The sequence below is a fragment of the Eleginops maclovinus genome, chromosome 6 (genome assembly GCF_036324505.1).
Source record: "Eleginops maclovinus isolate JMC-PN-2008 ecotype Puerto Natales chromosome 6, JC_Emac_rtc_rv5, whole genome shotgun sequence".
Classification (NCBI taxonomy): domain Eukaryota; kingdom Metazoa; phylum Chordata; class Actinopteri; order Perciformes; family Eleginopidae; genus Eleginops; species Eleginops maclovinus.
This window is the reverse complement of record NC_086354.1, coordinates 21,673,743-21,697,615: the sequence shown is the minus strand read 5'-3', so window position 1 is coordinate 21,697,615 and position 23,873 is coordinate 21,673,743. Positions and strand designations below refer to the sequence as shown.

At 42.1% G+C, this 23,873-nt stretch overlaps 1 protein-coding gene across 2 annotated transcripts in view; it reads left to right on the top strand.

Annotated features, from left to right (window-relative positions):
• kirrel1b (kirre like nephrin family adhesion molecule 1b) overlaps positions 1 to 23,873 on the top strand; it is a 72,180-nt gene that overhangs the window by 24,739 nt on the left and 23,568 nt on the right. For both annotated transcript variants that reach the window (XM_063886806.1, XM_063886805.1), the window contains exon 2: positions 18,203 to 18,352. In XM_063886806.1, coding sequence (XP_063742876.1) covers positions 18,203 to 18,352 — 150 coding nt within the window. The remainder of the gene's footprint in view (positions 1 to 18,202; positions 18,353 to 23,873) is intronic.

The following is a 23,873-nucleotide window of genomic DNA, read 5'->3' as shown; positions in this document are numbered from 1 at the left end:
ACACACACACACACACACACACACACACACACACACACACACACACACACACACACACACACACACTCGTCCCATGGCTCCTCATGTGGGAGCAAAGAGCCTCCTTTAAAAAGCGAGTCCCCCCCATTCAAACCCACAGAGATCCCTCTCGTTTCCCTCCCCCTGCAGCAGTCGGTCACAGAAACACGATTTCTCACTGATGATTTTAAAGTAAAAAAACCCAAATGAAAAATTCACCAAATTGGAAAAGAAGTCCAGGATCTTTTTTCTTAAAGGGGTGGTGGTGGAATTGAATATGTGTGTGTGTGTGTGTGTGTGTGTGTGTGTGTGTGTGTGTGTGTGTGTGTGTGTGTGTGTGTGTGTGTGTGTGTGTGTGTGTGTGTGTGTGTGTGTGTGTGTGTGTGTGTGTGTGTGTGTGTGTGTGTGTGTGTGTGTGTGTGCGTGTGTGTTACAAGATCTGATGCATCTTTTCTGTGTCACTGCTAATGTTGCATGTCGCAAAAACCTCCAGGGGGCTGCAGTACACACACATGCATGCATGCACACACACACACATGCACACACACACATACCAGACAAGACTACTCACACCTCATTAAACATATGTTACACACACTCGTGCACACACACATAACACTCACATACACACACATCCTCAAATGTCATTTCACCTATGCACACAAACACATCTCACACACAGACGTTACACTCCAATGGTTCAGAAATGCATGGCTACTACACACACACACACACACACGCACACACGCTTTATGACATGTTCCTGCTCGGCATCATGGGAGTTCAAACTCTTCCACTCCGACCATTAAAGCTGGAATCGGTAAATGTATCTGACGTTGGATCAGAGGTATTCAGTTCAGCTTGACACAACACACACACACACACACACACACACACACACACACACACACACACACACACACACACACACACACACACACACACACACACACACACACACACACACACACACACACAGAAACACACAGAAACACACACTTATACAAAGTGTACGTATACATGTGTTGGTGTGAGTGTGTGTTTGTGTGTGCTAATGCGGAGGAACAGAGGTTGACCTCAGGCTAGCAGCTAATTAAAACTGAGAAAAGAGGGAGGGAAAGAAAGGCAGGGAGGGAGAAAAGAAAAAGAAAAAGAGTGTTAGTTAGGAGAGAGGTTGGAAAGAGAGACGGAGGGAATGAGGAGGAGGAAATGAGAAGAAAACACTAGAAGGCAAAGAGAGCGAGAGAGAGAGAGAGAGTTTTCTGGGTTTGTCAAAGCAGAGCCTGTTGTGTTCTGCACGATATGGAAAACCCTTTGCACACACCTTTAGATTTTGTGAAATATGAATAAAATTGTGCACTCAAATTACAAATTCATGCTCCCAAATGAATCAGTCAAGAAATCATAACAATGAGCCGTATCTTTCATTATTTAGAAGCAAGTTCAGTCACAAAAGACGTTCAAATGTGACATGTGTCCATGCTTTAATGTTCAAAAAGCTCTTTATTGTTCTCATACCGCACCTCTTTTCACCCTCTGTCTGAAACCAGAGCCCAGTCTGCTCTGATTGCTTAGCTGGCCGGTTCTTTTGTGATTGGTAAACCAATTACAGATGTCCTGCCCCTTAGCCTGTCACAAACAATGTGTTGGAGCGCTAGCCAATAGAAGCGCAAGTGTTACATAGTGATGTCGCTATGTTAAAGAAGTAAACAAAGGAGTCCAATGGATGCGTTTCAGGCAGGAGTGGGGGAGAGTGTGGGAGAGAAACTCCCTCTAGATGGAACACAGGGATGTTAGCCTTTGCAGACCATTCACATGCACAGAAACCTATATGACACACTACAGGAAACCAAAAATACGGCCCTTTTAAGGGCAGATAAAAATAAGGCAAAACATAGAATTTATTCTTTACACGATAGATAATACTTTAATGGTCAGATCAAGTCGGAAATTTGACTCGAATCACAGCAGCTCCATTTGCAACAGCAACATGGACAAATACAAAGACACAATAACATCACAGTCTGTGAGAAACATACTCAAGACCTTTAGGTTTACGGGTTTTAGCTCGGCATTTACATACAGTATATAACAATCTTTCTCTTTGCAAGAATTGCAAACTGGCTGCAATGATTTGCTCTAACTGAGCCTTGAGAGCATTAGCTGAAGTCCTCCAGGAGGTGCCAGAAAGGGTTAATGTTCTGTTTAGGCCAGTCGAGTTCTCGAGCAACAAACTGGGATCAACATTTCTTTCAAGTCTTCTTCTTTGTGTAGGGCGGCATTATCACGCTGAAACCTGGAAAGAGCTTGCACAAACTGATGCCAAAAAGTTGCAAGAATGCTATTATGCTGAAATATCACTGTGAGAGTGTGATGGATAGAGCAAAAGAAACACGGAGAGGGTTCGCACTGAGAAAGAAGGAATCAGCAAGGGAGTGAGCGAAGCAGCTGGAGTGAGGTCTGAAGATGTGTGAAAGTGTGAACAGACGGAGACACAATGACCTGGATGTGAGGAGGGAATATGGGAGAGAAACTAGCTGTTACCCTCCATGCATGGCATTACTTTTGAATGCATCCATTGCCGTTATTATTTTATAATGTCTATAATGTTATTTAATGAGTAGTGAGGGTGGGTGGGGGGGGGGGGGCACGCGAGTGACACAAGACACATGGAACTTTCATGTTTTATTCACACAGCAAATATACAATCGATGTCTCTTTATATTATTCATGGTACACTTTAAATATTTCACTGTCAACATGCCAATTAGCAGTTTTACCAGGCAGAGAGTGTGTGTGTCTGCAGAGTGTATCATGTGTTTCTATCTGAGTGCACTTGTTTGTGAAGTTTCGGGATGTTTCCCCCCCTTCTCTTTCTCTCTCAAGCTGTGTATTTGTGTGTGCGTGCGTGCGTGTGCGTGCGTGTGTGTGTATGTGTGTGAAATCAGCCGACCCTGCCAACCAGTCTGCTGGTTCTGGGCAAAGGAGAGTGTGTATCGAGACAGAGGAGTATCGGAAGAAGGGAGGAGAAAGAGGAGATTGTGTGTGTGTGTGTGTGTGTGTGTGTGTGTGTGTGTGTGTGTGTGTGTGTGTGTGTGTGTGTGTGTGTGTGTGTGTGTGTGTGTGTGTGTGTGTGTGTGTGTGTGTGTGTGTGTGTGTGTGTGTGTGTGTGTGTACTGTATCTGAGTGTCAAGGGTTGGAGGGGGGGGGGGTGTATAAAAGGATGAGGAAAGAGAGAAAAGCCTAGATTGAAGTTTGATCTGTTTGTTCTCTCCCCCCTGTCCCACTTACATGTCCCTGTGGAGCCCAGAGAAGGAAGACAGGCTGATGTGTGTGTATGCATGTGTGTGTGTGTGTGTGTTTATGTTTATTTTTGTGTGCACGTGAGACACATCGACACAACCTCGAAGAGGAAAAGAAATGAGCCAAAACAGATCGAGATAAACAGATAAACAGACGGATCGAAATAGACAGACTGACAGCGAAGCGGGGAGAGATAAGAGAGGGGAGACATGAGCTGGAGAGGGCACGCGGATAGAGGGATGAAGACAGCGGGAGATGAGTTTTTAAAAATCACACACACACATGGACATGTACACACACACACACACACACACACACACACACACACACACACACACACACACACACACACACACACACACACACACACACACACACACACACACACACAGCAGCAGCAGCAGCAGTAGCAGGGAGTGATTGACAGAGACCGACAGACACGCTTACAGACAAGAAAAAACGAGGAGCAGAAAGAGAGTGACGGAGGGAAAGGGGAAGCCAGAGAGAGACGCAGTGATCCAGAGCCGGATACAAATCGAAACAGACAGCAAAGAGACAAACAAAAAGACCGACAGGAAGACAGACGGACTGACTGACAGTCACTTGCTGTATTTGTCTGTTTGTGTCCTCGATTGCTCCGTTAAACACCTTGCGGCCAACTGGTTCGGTCACAAACATTGATTTTTACCACGATTCATGAGAAAAACCCTCCTCATGGGGGCCGTTGTATTTGCTGTTCTAAACTCTCGGTGTTTGGTGGTGTCGGCCTTTAGCTGGGAAATCATCTGCAGCATGGGAAATGATGCATTTTCTGTTTGTTTGTTTGTCTGTTTGCTTTGGATACATAGAAGTAGCAACTTTGTGAGCTTAATGTTGCAGCCACTGTGGGGTGAAAAATGTTGAAGTGTCTAATGGATGCTGCTCTGAGGAAATGGATGCTGGCTCTGAGGGGGTCACAGAGTCCAAGTTAAGACCTTAGCTCTGAGTTCCTATCACAACTGTTCGATGGGTTTACGCAGGAATATTTGGGAAACTTGCAATTACAGAAAAGTGAAAACCAGACTTAAAGCTCTAAGTTAGATCTCAGAAGGTACAACGGGGCCCTTTTACGCTCATTTTCAGGTTCATATTTGTACTTTGTGTCTCTCCTGTAACATGTCTCCATACTTTAATGTTCAAAAAGCTGTTTATGTTTCTCATACTGCCTGTGCTGCAGCACCTCTTTTCACCCTTTGTCTGAAACCAGAGCCCAGTCTGCTCTGATTGGTCATCAGCTTAGATACAGTATGTCCCTCCTCTTAGTTCAATAGGTCACTATGTTATCAATAAAAGTAAGAGACATAAAACAAAATGATTACAAAGAATAAAATATTTAAAATTATGGAACAAAATAAGGAAATAAAACATTATAAAAAGTAAAGTTCTCTAAAGGTCTGTAATTAGCAGCAAGAACAAATCGTGCCACTCACTTAAAACCTCTGAAACGAGTCTTCACTTTGAGAGGCTGCAGCTGTGCTTTTCCTCACTACCTCTTCCAGTAATAGAGAGGAAGACAGTTTCCATTAAGAAGCAGTGATCCAACCTATTACCCTAATTCTGCCCTTGCAGCAAATTTCCTTAACACCACCTTTAAAAATGTATTTTCCCAAAGACAAACTTAAATCAGCCTAATTATCCGGGCACAGAGCTCACCCTCCAGACAAATATATGTGGGAACTGGGAGCACCCTGATAGAGTCGTGAGTCACTGTACTGCAACACTGATTGACTGACAGATGATCCCTGCAGTACAGTAATGGCACAGCACCAAGCCCTGAGTAACTAAGATGTCACTAGATGATCAGAAAACACATAAATCTTCCGTTTTTTCCACCCAAAAAATACCCTAATGTCCTCATTTGTCTCTCATAACATGGTTTGACAGACTGATCCGAGCTAGATGATCATGTTAACTTTCTGAAACATTGACAATGATGATGATGGATCGGTTCAAACTCTCAATATTGCCTGAACACATTGCTCTTAAATTAGGCATTAGGCAGGGAGTGCAGGGATTCCCTAGGCTGCGGTATCACTCCACATACCAGATCAAAAACACACACTATGCGACAGTCTAAATTAGCACACACAGACCTGAAAGACCCTTTTCCATATTTTACATTCTTTGCAAAAGCAAGAGCAGATCTTCAAAGCGTGTCATAACTGAGGTATCTTGCACTTACATCAGGAAAAAAAGGAATGATGAATGTTGAATGCTGCCTGGCTGTGAAGTTCTGACAAAAAAGGGGCCTCCAACGCTCGACTCTGGCAAGCCTTCACAACCCTCACACTGCAGCGCTATCATATCTTTGCATGAAGACATGTGTGAACTGCAAAAAAAAAAATGTCAGGCAGTCACTGAGGAGAAGAGGGTTTGAAAAAAAAAAAAATGTAAATGCAAGGGAAAAAATAAAATGCAAATTAGGTGTGTTTCCATCAGACGCTTTGAGAGAGATAAATTGAATTTCCACACAGACTTTCAACAACTGATCTATTTGGCAAGTTGTTATCGGGCTTTCGTGTCGGATAGTGTAAGTGATATTTCACGGCTTTCAATTTCGAGGAGGAAATCCAGGAATGCACTTTGCATACTGTAACACCGACTACAGCCAATATGGAGTTTGTATACTTTGTAGAAACAACGTTTAAGTTTCAAAGCGAGGTCACAGTTTCACAAAGAATGTCCTTAACCAGCAGACCTTTCTTTTGCACCTCGAGCCGAGCATAACACTTGACATTTACATCTGGCTTTTCCACGTCTTGGAAGGAAGCCCAGCTCGTGTTCATGCTGCAGGAACTCCATGACAGTTCACTCATTACCACAGGAACTTATTAACAATTAGATTAAAGCGTATGAACATTTCATCCGTGTGCCAGCAGCGGATTTCTCTCCACCCCCCAACTCATCATTAAGATTAAAGTATCCTCATCCCTGTTTGCAGAGGAGCTTTTTTTTGTCGTCTTGTTCACAAGGCTACAGCGAGGTTATTTCTCTCTTCACCGTTTCACTTCACAGCAGAATCTCATCTCCTCCGCCTCGCTGGAGCTCACATCACCAATTCTTATTGAAGGGGAAATCGCGCAGCCATTGCTGAGCGAGGTCGTTATTTGGATAATGACTAATCTGCTCCCGACTTAATTCCATTCCTCTGATCCGATGGCCAGGTTGGAGTCAGAGGATGTGGCTAATGATGTGGCTGCAGTTGTCTGGGAATGCAGAGAACACACACACTCTCTCTCACACACACACACACAGACACACACAGAAAATACTTGCAGACATTAACTTGTAAGTCACTCACTTGCTCACACATTGTAAAGACGTATGAGTTCTCTTAAGTGGCACACATCGACACACTTAGTTGGCTTCATCTACGTGTTTATTCCTCTTAAATTCTCCCTTAAAGACATTTGTTTTTCTACATTTTTCCACAACGTTGTGTAAATATTCTGGACTCATTTCAGTATTTCATTGCCCATTTTTTGTGAAATATTTTGACAAAACATCATTTTTCTGACAGCCACTATGCATCAAACAGAAATCATTTACAATAGATGTGTTTATAAGATTTTATGCATTTCTTTTTATTTTAAATATGACATTTTTAATGGATCTTGAAACGTTTAGATTTGGAAAAAACATTTGAGTTAACTTTAAAGCGCTCAAATTGAAAGAAAAGGTATATAATTGAGACATAAGGTATAAGGGCTTACTATAAGTCATGAACCTGCAGAATATCTTACACAAATAAGGATTTTTAGTCTCTATTAGCATATCAGTTTTATTTAAACACACATTTACTGATTGCGTTCGCTTTTAGCACTCTCAACTTTGTTTCCAGGGGCTCTGAGAAATCATTTATTTGCAGAAAACCCACTTCCTACTGACGACTCAAAGTGGTTCTCGGTCTGTCAGTCAGTTTTTTGTTAACTCAAGTGGCCCACACAGATTAATTCCAGTCAGTAGTCATAAAAAGAAAACCACAAAGCTACCCTTTCATTAAATAAAAGATGTATATTGATCCTGGAAGACCTCACAGTCCACCATGGTGGCCTTACTTTCTTTAATACAAACTTCCTTTGTGTTTCAAAGTGTTTGCACAAATATACATTGATATTTGTTGGGTTTACGTTCAACCACACACTGCATATAACATCATTTTGCACTTTTTCATCCCAATCACATGCTGACAGCTCAGCCAAACCTTAAACCAAACTTAAGTTTAATCTTAACCCTTATAGTTTAACGTCTTTGCCCCCAAATAACCCCTTGAAGTAGGGAGGACTGCCCAAAGTGTCCTCACCCACAGCCTCCAGAGGGTCCTCACAAGGAAGGAAGTACACACACACGCAAACACACACACACACACACACACACACACACACACACACACACACACACACACACACACACACACACACACACACACACACACATTCATCCATCCATCCGTTTGGTCTAATTTGTATGGAATGCAACATTCACAACATTGACCTGCTCACTCATACGCAATCACTCTCACATGCACCAAAACACACATTCACACAAACGTCATAGTCCCACCCCTTCTCACACACACACACACACACACACACACACACACACACACACACACACACACACACACACACACACACAAGACACACAACCCACACACACACACACACACACACACACACACACACACACACACACACACAATTGCCCTCCCCTTCTCACATGCTTTCTCACTCGGTGCTCATTTGATGATGTTAATGCTAGCAGACATGTACAGTGTGCTTTAACACAGCAGGGAGGGGTGGATCTGTGTGTGTGTGTGTGCAAGTGGGTATGTGCAAATGCGTACATGTGTGTGTACTTACCGCTCTTAAAAACCAATTAACAGCGCGCAGCAGCAGTCGCCCCCCCCCTCCCCTTCCTCCAAATGAAGAGGTGAATTAAACATCACCAAGACCAGATGGAAGGAAATCAGAGAAAGAAAGAGAGAGGGATGAATAATTGAAGACAGAGGGGATCGTAAAAAAGGGGGAAATAAAACTGATATAAGAGATGAAATGAAATGTGAGAAAGCAGAAGTCAATTAGAGAGGCTGAGAGAGAGCTGCAGGGGGAAGCAGTTAGGAAGAGAGGGGACGGATGCTGCAAGTGTGTGTGGTTTGTTTTGTGTGCGTGTGTGTGTGTGTGTGTGTGTGTGTGTGTGTGTGTGTGTACGAGTGTGTGTGCTCAGTGTTTGTGTCTCTCCTGCCTGTGTTCCGGAGTCGAACTAACACAACCCAGTTGTTTGAAGTCGACAGCAGCACAGGCAGGATGGTGGCAACACAGCGATGATGAGGACGCATTCCTTTTCACAAAGCTGAACTTCGCTGGGACTTTAATGCACTTCTGAATGTGTGTGTGGGTGTGTGACAGTGATTAGGCTGTGAATCAGGGGCCCGTCTCCAAAAAGTGACTTGGAAGCACTTCTCACACGCTAATCAAAAAAGAGTTGTCACAGCACATGTCTCTGGGGTGCTCATGTATGTTTGCTTTAATTTGTAAAACATGTCAAGATTAAATGGTGGGGGAAATAAAGTCACGTGTCAGGTCGAAGCTTTTAAAAGTAAAACCAATGCAGGAGTCTAGTCAAAAACTAAGATGCCAACGACCAAAACGGCAAATATACACACCTACGATAATGGCCTTCAAACTGGGAAGGGTGTCAACCGTATCATTACCTCTTCACAAGACTCTGTACCAACTTTTTTCTTAGTGCTAAAGCAAAATGTGCCTTATATTGCCTTACTTTTGATCCCAATCCCATGCAGATTCAAATTTGAGAGAGGACTGAGGTATCAGGAGAGAAAAAGTTGGATTGGTGCATCCATTAACAACAGATGTATTCATTACTGTACTTCCAGTAGTTGTGTGTGCACAGTTTTCTTCAGTTTTCTACTTTTTGACTCACATTGGCTACTGGCTTTTTGAAAAAAATGTCCTTGCTCAATGACTTTGATGAAGAGGAGTTCCCAGATCTCCATAGAAACTGTAGAAGTGATAAGAAAAACACACTGAAAGAACTGAAATGTTGACTTTAATTAAATGTATTGTGTCAACAGATTTCACACACCTGTGTTAGATGAAAGCAAACAATATGAAATTGAAATAAGTAGGTTCAACTTAATATTATTGATTTCTACTAACTTAATTCAGTTATGAGACATTTGTTGACGTAATACATTTAATTCATGTTCAGTTTTCTCTGTGTACATCTACTACTTGCATCTACTTGCATCCATTCCAAGGTTTTCTGGGGAGAGAAAATATTGAGTGCATTTGATCAGTAGGCTATAACAATCTTCCATTTCCTCTGACTAGTTTCCTACTCTGCATGTTTTTGACATATTCGGGTTTTTTTTAATGTCATGCAATGAAATTGGACAAATGTAATGGAGGGAAACAGACAGACTGAGTAGCACTGCGATCGTTTTTGATCCTTCGTCTTTTGTAGGCAAGGAAAATGTTTTCTTTTGTAATCCAGCCATGCTGTTTGGGAGTGATATTGGGAGTACATTTGCGTGTGAGTGCCTTTTAAATATGAGCATGCGTTCCACTCCTCCAGAGCCTACAGTTTCTATATGTCTGGGTGCATGTGTTTAGTGTGATTGTGAATCATGCATATAGTCTCCTTTGTAACTTTAAGCAGAGTCTGTGTGTATGTGAGTGTGTGTTCTGCATCTACATGTTAGTAAAAGCTTGTAAGTGTGTGTCTGTGTGTGATTTCCAATATCCGCTCAGTTTGCTCAGCGTCTCCTCAGCGGCCGGCGTCCTGCTGCTCCTCTGTTGTGCTGGAAGTGTTTGTGAGGAGAAATAAAAGCAACGTTTGCTTCAGAGTGGGACTCTGGGAAATCTCCGAGCCTCTGTTTACAGCAGACACCGAGCGAGCCGAGACACACTGGGACAAAGTTATGAGGGTGGTGTGTGTCGCTGTGTGTGTCTGTCTCGCTCAGTCCCTCTCTGTCTGCTCACATGTTCGTCTCTGTCAGTTTAATGCCGTGTGCTTCGGGGGTTTAGATGTAACGCAAATGATATTCCCCAAAACATTCCCCCCAAAAAACAAGGCAGCAGTAAACATATCGCTCCACAGGAATGATGCACTCCTTACGGCTAATCACAAATAAAAAAGATCGCTGCAGTCTGACCTTTGTTTGTAAATGACCGCGGGGACACGTGGCTCAGTAATGTGACACAAAAGTCAGATTACTCTTCCGTAGTAACTCTGCATGCACGGCAGACCTTAAGGGACCACAAATCCTATAAGGAAGATAAATCCTGCAGAAACATTCAAATTGATAAGCAAATCCAATCAGATGCAATGAAGCGCATCGTTTGCATGCACATGGCATGCCTCTCTGTATCTATAATTCATCTTCCCTTTCTTTGCGCTCTTCTGATGACATTCTTTCATGCAATACTTTTCCCTGCTTGCGTTTCCTCTCATCTATAAGAAGACGTCAAGACTGAATAACAGACCTGCAGTGACAGAGGCATTGTGTTTCACATCCAAAGGTTTCATTTTCACTGAAAAGTTGCACAGAAATGGGCGAGTCCTCCAAGCCTTGGTTACAGGTGACCTTTATTGTCTATTATTAAAATGTGTCAAAACAGAAGAAAAAAAGCTCCTGTTGAAAATGACAGCTTGATTGGTTGAATGGAAACCTAAGAAGTCCTAGATTGAGTTGCAGACTTTTCAGAAACAGATCATCACACCTCGTCACGTCAACATTTATCCTTTTTGAAATAAGCAGTGGAAATACAGCATTCAAGCTACAAAGCCATCTTTCACACTCCAAAAACGTCTCAGTTCGTACAGTTTATGAATACGACACCCTCTGTCCTTGGACTTCGGACAAAGAAAAACTTCCAACAACATCCCCTCAGTTAACGGGGGCAAATGGAAGAAACCTCGGGGCAGAGGAACAGAGGATGGCAAGACGTGCAATAGATGTTGTGTGTAAATTAAAAAGATGATAAACACAGGTAGTCCAAATGCTGGAAAATGCATGTGTCTATAAATAAGAAGACCAGGTGGAGGTCAGCAATCCTGTGGCAGCCATCAAAGAGGTAGTAAGGTGAGCATCAGGCCAGACCACAACGACAGGCACAGCCCCGACTTGTGACTCAGGACCACAGCAAAAACTCCTGATCTTGCTTAGAGTTACCATCCCTTATCTGGCCTACTTTCTAACTGAGCTGGTTGAAAGCTGGAGCTGCTCGGGTGGAAGGATGAAGCTTGTTTTAAGTAATCTTATTCTTATTTCGAGAATTCTTATTAAGTCTGATGGATGTTTTTTGCAGTGTAGGAAACTTGCCGCAGAAATAAAGCCTAGGTTCGATGTTGCGTTTGTAAGCGAGAGCCTGCTGCACCCCCGCTGCATCAAACCAATCAAACCATTCAAATAAGCGAGGGGGCACACAATGCTTCTTGAGCAAATCAAGTTCATTTTGAACATTTTGAAATGTAGATTCACTAAAAAAAAAGTGATTGACGTCTTTTTAAGTTCGCTGAAAACAGTGGAAGAGTGCGTTGCATGTGAACTTTTATCCTGACTTGTTTAAGAAAGCCCCTTAAGAGTTGAACATGTTTTTCTGTCTTATTTTTAATCCAACAACCACGACGAAAGGGGATGCACACTAATGTAAGGCATTTGACAGCTGAAACTCGAGACAGAACCTGAGACACTCATTATTCACCAAATGTTTTATCAACAGAAGCATTTTCCACTCTGAGAAGTGTCAAAACTAGTTCCTGCAGCGCGGAGGATTTGTGTTAGAACGATTTTAATGAACCTCCCTGCTTCCATTCAACTTCCTGAGTACAAAAGAAAGCAAGAAAAATGTTGCAAAAATGCTTGAAGTGAAACCCGGTGACAGAGGAGCCTTTATGTTTCCTCCTAATACTGCTCTTTCTATGTCTCTCTGTTCTCACTGTTTCTCTCCTTTATCTTCTGTGGTTTACTCGTTCTCTCCCCCGACCTTCCTCCCACACAAACACTTCCCTTTCTCTCTCTCGTGCAAACACCTTTTCTGTACTCTGCGGTCCACACTCTGCCCTTTGCTGCCTTTTCAGAAATGGCAAATATATGCACACGGCATACACTGCCCAACAATGACGGATATGTATGCAGGCATGCATGTAAACACTGACAATACTCACACACACACACACACACACACACACACACACACACACACACACACACACACACACACACACACACACACACACACACACACACACACACACACACACACACACACACACTTGGACACAGCATGCTCTCTCCTGCCTGAGAGTGGTGGTTGAAATGGGAGCGAGCTGCAGCCCCGAGGCAGAGCTGGGACATGAATACAGGGAGAGGGTCAGCGTGGCATTTTTCGGGGGCGGGGGTTAGGAGGATGAAGGCTTCAGGGTGTAGAGGAGAGCAGCTTAGGGTTACAAACCTCACAAACTGTCCTTTCATTTCTACATAGCAACGGTTTGCTCGCAGGAGATTGTATTTGGCCTCTGGGGGCCACAGTGGAAGTCTTAAGCTCTTTAGCAGTGGAGGCGTTCCTTAAAGAGAAATGGGATCCTGTCTCATACGAAAGACATGATGTGAGGTTCAGGAATTAGACAAATCTGCTGCCGTTTTTACTTTTTCAAACACATGATTTAATTTGAAGGGAAAGTGTTTCTGTCCTGTTCTGTTTGTTGTTGTTTTATCTTTAAAGAGGACCTATTCTTCTCATTTTCAGGTTAATGTTCTGTCTCTGGGACATGTCTCCATGCTTTAATGTTCAAACAGCTCTTTATTTTTCTCATACTGCCTGTGCTGCAGCACCCCTTTTCACCCTCTGTCTGAAACCAGAACCCAGTCTGCACTGATTGGTTAGCTGGCCGGCTCTGTTGTGATTGGTCAACAGCTAAGAGATGTCCCACCCTTCAGCCTATCATGTACAATGTTTTGGTGGTTACATGGTGGTGTCACTATGTTCAAGAAATACATTTCACAATGAGTTTCTTGAAAACCAGGCTCCTAGTTTCTCTGTAATCAAACCAATGAAGCCAAACTGAAAACGCTAAGACGTTAGATTTTATTTCTAAATATAACATTATTTCATTACCTTAGAATTGCAGGTCAGAAAAGCAATACGTGGTGCAATGAAACCACATCTTGTTTTGGTGTGTGTGTTGAGACTGCTGTGCTCCACCGGCATCAGATGATGCAACTCAATGAAACATGGTGTGTGTTGCCCAAAAGCATCATGAGGGCAGGTTCAGACATACAGTGAGTTACTCGACTAATTTCCTTTATGAATGAACGAGTAATCTTGTGTTAGGTTATACTTTTTGTGTGTCAAAATCACATTCATTATTGAGCAGGATTTACTTGTTTGAGATTCTCGTACAGCTCATCTTTTTCAAGCGAGTAATTTTTCTCAGCTCATGTTTAATAAAAGATGTGAAGATATCTTTAGAATATGTGTTAATTCTTAAATATTAAGTGTAAACATTGAGGCTAGTTGGATATGAATGTTTAAAGCTCAGTCTGATGGAGAAAAGAGGAGAGCGTGAGTGAAAGATATTAAGAGACATTAGGGATAATGTGTTTGGACACTGAGGCAGTTATTGTGAGGCTCTGTCTACTGTTCAGCTGGGTCATTATGCAATGAGAGGGAGAAGATAAGATATACCTAACATCATCCCTCAGGGTAATGATGCAGGGCAGCAGAGGATGAAGAGGAGGAGGGATAGGAAGTGGAGGAGGAAGGATGCTGAGGAATGCCAACTGCACAGAGAGGGAAATACTCAAAACAGAGATGATGGAAAGACAGGAAGAAAGACTTAAAGATGAGTAGAGATGCTGGAGGACTTAAGGTGAGAACAGCTAGAGGATGGAGAGAGGAGAAGAAGAGAAACAGAGAGATGGCTTGGAATTCATTCATATTGTTTACATGATTAGGAACAAACAAAAGTCGCTGAGAGCCAACAATGAAAACAATCCGCTTATCCAGGTATGACAACAAAAAAATACAGTAACCCTCCATCCTCTCCTCCACACACACCTCACACACAGGTGAACAAGTGATTGTATGCACTATGCTCATACCCATGTGACCCAACCAATGCAGCCTGTAATCGAAAGACAGAAACCGTGTTCAATTTACAACAGAAAATCACCACTTGTTGACATTCACTGCTCCTACATTACTGTGTTTTTAAAATGGTGATGCCAACGAAGGTTACGGGACAATAATGTTGAAAAAAGACACAAAGAACGAAAGAAGGAATGAGAGGAGAAGAAAGCAGGATGGACAAAGTTAGACAAGAAGAGAGGAAAGAAAGAAAGAGCATGGGAGAGGACAGGGAATTTTGTGTGTGTGTGTGTGTGCGTGTATGTTGTAGGGGGAGGAGGAGGAGGAGGAGGAGGGTGGGTATCCCGTAGGGTTAATTACATCTCTGTTCTCTGTCAGTGCGGCTCTCTCCTCCGCTATCTGAGTCTCTGCTGCAGGCTGACAGGCCACACACGCGCACACACACACATTCATACACAGACACACACAGACACACACACACACACACACACACACACACACACACACACACACACACACACACACACACACACACACACACACACACACACACACACACACACACATATATCAACCACACACTCATAAGCACAGATAAAAACACACATTAATGACAAATATGACACACACACTGAAATGTTCTCTGTCTCCTCCTTTTTGTTTTTATGTCACTATTTCTCTCTCTTTCTTTCTCTCTCTCTCTCTCTCACACACACACACACACACACACACACACTGCAGTCCATCCCAGGAGGGTCTTGCATTGTTCTGTACAGAGTTATACACGAAGAAGAGGGCCCTTACTCGTAATAGCTGTTAATTTTGCATAAATCATGCATAACATGACCCACATGTAAATCACTCATGTCAGCAGGATATCACGTCCCAGCAGCTCGTCTTCTTCTTCTCTGCAGGAAACAACAGCAGCTTCCACTTCCATTGTTTGCTCTCAGCTCCTCTGTTTGTCTTTGATGAAAGATTTCCAGTCTGGGAAAGTCATGATTACTTTTCCTGCCGTTTTAGCACGTAGAAATGTGAAGGTTGTCTAGGTTATACATATAATGCATGTGGGACAGTCTGCTTATATACATGTGAAGGATCTCTCCGTCCTGATCTGTCTGCCATGGATCTTATTTTCTTACTCTTGGAGTAGAAGTGAAAGTGCGTGAACTTGTGGTGAACTTTGGTTTATACACATTTGTGATGAGCGTGGGAGTTTTTTGAGATGTATTGAGCGTGAAAATGTCTTGAAAGTTCATAGCATTCTGTTTTATTGAGGCTTTCTTTTGCACAAAATTATCATTCAAACTATTGAGACGTTTTAACTCGACTGAACAAAGGCTCTAACAGAAGCCCTTGCTTTGCCTAAAAGTATTAAAGAACATTTCATTATCTATTAGCCTTACTTGGAGTATTTCGACCTCAAGTTGATGCAGTAAAGAGAGGCAGGAAGCCTGAAGAGACATGGAAAAGTTTCGATATGACTGAAACATCCGAGACTAAAAAGTCCCAACTGTTTCATTTGATCGTTAAATTAAGTAATTAAAACTGAGGTTTAAGACAAACTGAGGGGGAAAATGCCTAAATGAAAGTGTAAGAAGGATTCAGGGCAAGCAAGACAAAGTAGGTGAAATGTTTTAGAGGGAAAGTAGGTCTTAAGATTTTACGAATAACACCAGACTTTCCTGACCTGATACCCAGGAGAAGATTTGTCAACAACCCGAGAGCCAAGACAGCCGAATCTCAGTCCACACAAAACCTGATGCAAATGAATGAATGAAAACGATTCTGTAAAACCTCCCTACGTCTGCACTGGGAGACAACATCTCAACATCACATCATCCGCTTTGTGTTTCGCCGGGGAAAAAAACAACAGCGACTGCTCAGTGTTTTAAGGCGGGGTTTTTCCCTTAAACTTCAAACGGATCTGCTCGCTGTTACAGCACTTATCTTTTTGATTTAGTATTCATAAACAAAGTTGTTGAAACATCAAAGTAATTCTTGTGAAGTCTGTATAAGATTCCTGTCTTCAGTAAAGGAGCCTACTTCACAAATAACATGACAGGTCGTGTAATCCTCCTGACAAATCGGCGAATCTCCCTGTTGTTTCCACCTTTGTGGTTGAATCCCACTGAGACGTGTCCCTCAGAGCCACGGCCGGCTTTATTACCCAGTTCTGCCTTAATTAGCTAATAGGATTGTTTTAACCAGGATCCAAGAACAGAATAGCCTGAGGGAAGACAAACACCAACCGTGTGTGTGTGTGTGTGTGTGTGTGTGTGTGTGTGTGTGTGTGTGTGTGTGTGTGTGTGTGTGTGTGTGTGTGTGTGTGTGTGCGTGCGTGCGTGCGTGCGTGAATGACTCAGTGAGGTGTTTGTGTGTGTGTGTGAGAAGGAATAAATTGGGTGTGATTTAATGTGTGCAAGAGTGTCTGTTTGTGTGTGTGTGTGTGTGTGTGTGTGTGTGTGTGTGTGTGTGTGTGTGTGTGTGTGTGTGTGTGTGTGTGTGTGTGTGTGTGTGTGTGTGTGTGTGTGTGTCATCTAAGGCACCACAGTCTTCTTCTCTGTCGTAATTAACGTGGTTTGTTGCAACACTTTCTCTAGAATATGAAACATTTTTACCTGATGATGCAAACAGCTGAAAACAGCGCGGGGTTGGGGCCTCGCCTCGTCACCTGACACTTTCCCTTTATGCGACAGCGTTAACGTATGCCGGCGCTACACTTGTAGTCTTTATATCCGTGGGTTTGAGCAGCACTGCAATAGCAAAAAGGCTTATTTTGCTCAGGGGAAATGTGTGTGTGTAAGCAAAATCCTTTGTACTGCGTGATGAAGAAGAGCCGGCTGTATCACAGCTTGGCAATGATGTTGTTTCACACACACACACACACACACACACACACACACATGAAGGCACACACACATACAGACACTAACACTCAAACATTCCCACGCACTTAAGCCTCAGTTAAAGTCCAGGGAAAACTTGAAAAGGGTGGCAAGAAAGAAGCACAGGCAAAAAGGCACAGAGGAATGGAAATATGCAAATTAGAGCAATTGAGCTCTGGGCCAATCAGAAAGAGGAATGATTTAAAATGATTTCATGTGAATTCCCCAAAGTGTCATCCTTTCAACCAATATACACACACACACACACACACACACACACACACACACACACACACACACACACACACACACACACACACACACACACACACACACAATTTAAATAATATCCTACTCTAAAATTACACTTTCACTGTGAACATGTGTATATTTTACTTTTTAGTTCAGTTTTATTTTCTGTTTTGAGATGTTTAAATGTTTATTTTCTACTCTTTACGTGCAATGCCTTGTTTTTATCATGCTGCTGTGATGGAAACATTACCATAATTGTTCTCAATAAAGTAAATCTAGTCTAATCTAATCTAATATTTACATTAATGAAGACAGATCCATTAATAACCTCACTTTCCCGTAAGAGAAATTTCCCCTCAGACAGGCTTTACATTAAAAAACACTCACAAAAAAAACACTTAATAAAAAAAAAGGACAATAAAAACACCATAAAGCCATGTAACAAATCAACCCAACAGCAAGCATGAGTCAATAAGCCCGGAGAGGGACTGTGTAGCTCGATAAGGTGCAATAAAAGATGGCAGCTCACGGCCGGGTCACAGTGAGAAGAAGTTAAAATTGATTTCCCTCTCTGTCCCTCTGTTGCAGCGTGGTGCATTCACTTCTCTCAGGAGCCCGCGGACCAGTCGGTGGTGCTGGGAGAACGGGTGGTGCTGTCCTGCGTGGTTTTCAACTACAGCGGCATCGTCCAGTGGACCAAGGACGGCCTGGCCCTCGGCATCGGGGAGGGGCTCCGAGGTGAGGCCGGAGAAAAAAGAGTTACTGTAGTGCAGAGGGGGGAGAAGTACTCAGATGTTGTACTTGAGTAAAAGTAGAAGTACTCAGATGTTGTACTTGAGTAAAAGTAGAAGTACTCAGATGTTGTACTTGAGTAAAAGAAGAAGTACTCAGATGTTGTACTTCAGTAAAAGTAGAAGTACTCAGATCTTGTACTTGAGTAAAGTAGAAGTACTCAGATCTTGTACTTGAGTAAAGTAGAAGTACTCAGATCTTGTACTTGAGTAAAGTAGAAGTACCAGAGTGTAGGAATACTCTGTCACAGTGAAAGTATTCTAAATGTTCCTCCAGTGAAAGTAGAAAGTACTCTCCTCTAAATGTACTTAAAGTAGCGACAGTAAAAGTAGTCATTGTCTGATTGGTCCATTTCAGAATAATATCTCTGATATGTTTTATAATGATTGATCATTAAAGTGTTCTCAGAGCTGGTAAAGGTGCAGCTAGTTTGAATGGCTTTGTATACTGCAGGGTAGCTGCTGGATTTACTGCAGGTGAACTAAAGTCTGATTTAAGGGTTCATTATATTTCACATCATTTATCCAAATCTGCCTAGCAACTAAAGGGATTAATACATGTAGTGGATTAAAAGTATACGGTTTAAATCTGAATTGTAGTGGGGTAGGAGTATAAAGAAGCAACAATTGGAAGGTACAAGTGCCTCAACATTTTGCCTGTGTGCAGTACTTGATTACATGTACTTTACACCACTGCTGTGGGAGGAGGAAAAAAATCCCTGGTGACTTCACAGAGCTGCAGGCCTCAAAGTGAGGGGAAGAAAGGGGAATAACTCAGCCTCGGCTCCGGTTCAGTGTTGACTGTAAGAACCCTGACAAAAGCTATTATGGTTGAAAAAGTGTAGGGTCCTTTTAACATTAAGGGAACGAACACTGAACAGAGAGGGAGGGGGGGGAGTTAAGAGCCAAAAGGCGTGTGAGTGACAATCTGGGCCAAAATGAGTCCTGTATATCATGCTGAATTAGAGAAAATCCCTCACACTGCTGACAAAAGCAGACGCACATTGGCATTTACATTTTAAGCCGACACGCACATCCAGAGTGACTTACTGCGAGGGAAGAATGATTTCAGAGAGGGGGGGGGGGGGGGGGACGTCACAAGCATCCGAAAGTGAGGAGAGTCAAATGGTCAAAGCCAGAACAGACGGAGGAGACTTGAAAGAACAGGAATAAGAAGAAGAAGAGGAGAAGAAAAGAAAGAGGAAGAAGAGGAAGAAGAAGAAGAAGAAGAAAGGCAGAACATCTCCTTCTCCTCTGACCTCCACCCCCCATTTACAGAATTATATTAAAAAAAGCTTTTCACCATTGTGACTTTCTGAAAGCTGTGCTTGACTTCTGATGACTGCAGGTGATACCTCCCTTTCTTTGGTCAGTGTTGGTGCTGGAGGAAGCACTTTCAAATCTTTGACTTCAATAAAAGTAGCAGCACTAATGTGAAGGAATACTCCAAACAAGTGAAGGTCGTGCATTTTTTATGAGCATAAGCTTTGAAAAATACTAAAAGTCAAGAAGTCATTATGCACAATGGCCCTTTTCAGAATTTTCAATTATATTCATCGATGCATAAATACGTTCATCAATTTAAGCGTGCAGCCGTGAAGCATTGTTCAAGTCAATAGTAAATATGTAATCAAACAAGCTGCATATAGAAAATAAACAACACTGACAAGACGTGTTTTCGAGGAGTATTATGGTAGATGCCCTTTTTTCATATTCAATTTGTTGGTTTTTATCTTAATCCATCAATAACATCTAATATCTTTGATGCTAAGTGGCTTTGCTCGGGTGCCTTTCAATTAAAACAGACAAGACATCCAGAGGTGAAAGCAACTAAGTACATTTACAGAAGTATTGTACTTTTTGACGTACATGTACTTTACTCGAGTATTCCCATTTAAATACTTCTACTCCGTTACATTTCAGAGGTGAATATCTGACTTTTCCCTGCACAACATTTATGTTAACACTCTATGCTGATACGGTATAACGCTCCACATGTACAGACTATAATGCCCTTAGATTAATAAAACACAAGGTATAATAATACTTTGAAAACATCCATTCTGCAAAAAGAACGTTTACCATTGATACCTAAGCTCGTAAGACTTTGGTACTTTATATAATGGGTAATAGTAGTAGTAGAAGTAAAACATTTAGGGCTTTTTTCAGACTCAATGTTGCTTTACATTATAAGGGAGGGCTGCGGTGGGGGGAATACAATTGATTGATTGATTGATTGATGGGAGGGGGGGCTATGGGTAGGCAGAGGAGAAGTGACACTGGAAAACTCTGAGGGACTCGGAGTCACAGAGATCTTAGGGGAGGGAGTACTCTACATTTTGATGCTCATACTTTTGTACTATCTGAAGTACATTTTGGAATCAGGACTTTTACTTATAGTGGAGCATATTAAGACTATAGTATTTGTACTTTTACCTCAATAAAGATCTGAGTACTTCTTCCACCTCTGGTTTTGGGAAGGTTTGTTACACAAGGACTTACCTTAAATGCAAAATATAAATAAATATAGTGTTTCTTTTGTTAAATTTGACAATTATGACTATTAGAGAAAGGTTTCATTACCTGCATATTGCCTTATCAAAGAGCACTTAAGTATCGTACTTTTTTGACATAAAGTATTTCAATTTGAATGCTACTTTCATTTCAGAGGTAAATATCTGACGTTTAACTCCACTAATTTTATTTAACGCTCACTGTTACTAGTAACTTTGTGCGTATAAAAACACATGATGTACTGATTTAACGCAGTACTGTAATACTAACCTAAAAAGTATTTCAAGTGTCTACATTTGGTCCACAGTTACGAGTACTTTCCCTTTTGATACTTTCTTTATTTGATGAATAAATCACACTGGCCGTTATGCAGAAGTACATTTCTCAAATCAGGACTTTTAGTCGAGCATGATAAGACATTAGTATTTCTACTTTTACTTAAATGAACTGAGTACTTCTTCCAACACTGCTCTTACAGTTCAACTTTGTGTTACACCATAAGGATTTAACTTAAATGTCATGGAAAAAATATAAATATATATCGATTTTCTGTTGTTCCTTTACTCTAACTGTAATAGAGAAAGGTTTCATTACCCGTATATTACTCTATTTTAATGCGTCGCAGATACAGGGAGGACAAAACATGTATTTCTATATGAAAAAGTCACGGATATTTACTTTAATTAAAAATATAATAATTACAAAACGTCACATCACAGCACATCAGTGCTCGACACTCTGTGCCCTTTCGGCTCCGCACCACGCATGACATTTCCCATCAGACTGTAAATTAATCCATAAAACCAACACGCTGTAAAGCACACACATATCACGTACACATCCACCCACCCACACACACACACATCCAGTCAGCCCACACACACATACACACATCACACAAGTGATAATCTGACATCTTGTTTCAACTCAATTTAATTCCCAGGTTCAGTAAAGGTCAGCACACGTCTCTCCACCTTTCTTTTATTTCCTGCTCCTGCGTCTTTCAAACTCCATCGTCACTCGCTTTATGTATTTCCCAGATCCCCCTCCTTTGCCTTTCATTCCCCTTCCTCTCCTCTCACCCCTTCCTCCTCCCTCTCTTAATGCTCTCTTTGTCCTTGCAGCCTTTTTTGTGAGCGGTCTGATGATAAACGCACCGCCGTTTGATAAACATGTTGTCCTCTCTGTCTCTTTCCCTCTGCTTTTCATCCATCTATCATCATCTTCTGACCGTTATTTATCCTTAAGTTGTCTGCGCTGCCACTCTTCCCTTCAGCCTTGACATACCGTCTCAATCTTTTTCCTTTCATGTTTTGAATATGAAAAGAAAAAGAGTCTTGAAAGTCTGTTAATATTTCATCAATGTGTTTGAACGAGGTGAAACATGACATGCGTTGTGCGCCCTGTATGGTCTTCATACAGCTGCTGATAACAGTGTGGGAGTGCAGATTAAATTCATACCTGCATTTTGCACTCCCACACACACATGCAGGAGATGTGTGAAACAAACACAGCTCTCCTTCTACATCATAGCTGTGGATATATAATACAAACTCTAAATTAGCATGTCATATTACATGTGTGCAGCATGTTTACCTCTATCAATGCAAATACTCTCACTACTTGCAGGCAGCTTATTGTTCGTCCTCCTCCTCATCCTCCTCCTCCTCTTCCTCCTCCTTCTTCTCCCCGGGGTGCTTTCACCTCTGTGGTTGCTATGCTGCGAGGTGCTGGAGTGGATGATGTAATCTCCACTAATACTTATGTGCTCCCGCACCCCCTCCCCACCACCACCACTTTCTCCCCTCCCTTCTCCACGCAAACCCCAACTGCATGCCCGCCTGCCTTTGCCATCTGAATCTGTGATGTCATGTGAGGATTGGGCATGGAGGATCAATGAGTGCCCCCTAGTGGGACGTCACGCTCAATTATGTCTTTGTCTGAGAGGCGAGGGTTCAAACAGCGAGGAGGGGGGGGGGACCGTAATTGGAACGGCACTGCCTGTAGTTCTGCAGTTTGTGTATCATACAGGCACTGATGTGGCAGCAGTGTATGCGTGGCGATGTTTGATCAGTGTTTGTGCAAAAGCCCCTCATCTGTTTATCTCGCACTGTGCTACTGTATTGCTGTGTGTGTGTGTGTGTGTGTGTGTGTGGGGGGGGGGGTGCAGGGGGGGGGGAATTAATCAGGTCCTAAACTTAAGTAAATTGTACCAGAGTGCATAATAATAATCCGTCACAAGTACAAGTACCTCAAAATTGAGTACAGTACTTGAGTACTTTGCACCTCTGTGTGTGTGTTTCTGCATTGTTTGTGAGGAGGACACATTCTCATGATCTCCATGAGGCTTAATGCAAAAAGGTCTTCAGAACTGGCTATTACAGCTAAATGCTATTTGCGTGTTGTGATAAGAAGCGGTGACATTTCCAGACGGATACGTGTCCCATTTGCTGTTCACAGTCACTGATTGACGTAATGCCATTGTGATTCAGCTTTTATCCATTTCATAAGAGCTTTTACATCTGATTTGTGTGGTAAACAAAGCAGAGGACACATATACAGTCACTGACATTGAATAAAAGGAAAATGGTGGATGAATGAAATGTTTCTGAAGGTTGTTGCTTTTCCTATATATTTTTTCCTTGTACTGAAAAACAGCATGATATGCAGCTCGAGAAGCAGCCATTTAAAGCATTATTTCACCAACAGTACTAAATATATTACCTTCAGTGGGTATGACTGTCAAACACAATGTTCCACAATTAGGCATTCTCACCACAAAATATATCATAAAAAGTAAAAAATGTGAACCTTTCTACCATCTGTGAATTTTTTAATTTCCACTGGGAATTCAAATGTCTGTCTAAACAAGCAAAAGTTTTCTACCAAACCTTTACACAAAGTTCTTCAGTGTAACGTCACTCAGTGTTTCTAAAATAACGATGTTATCTGTT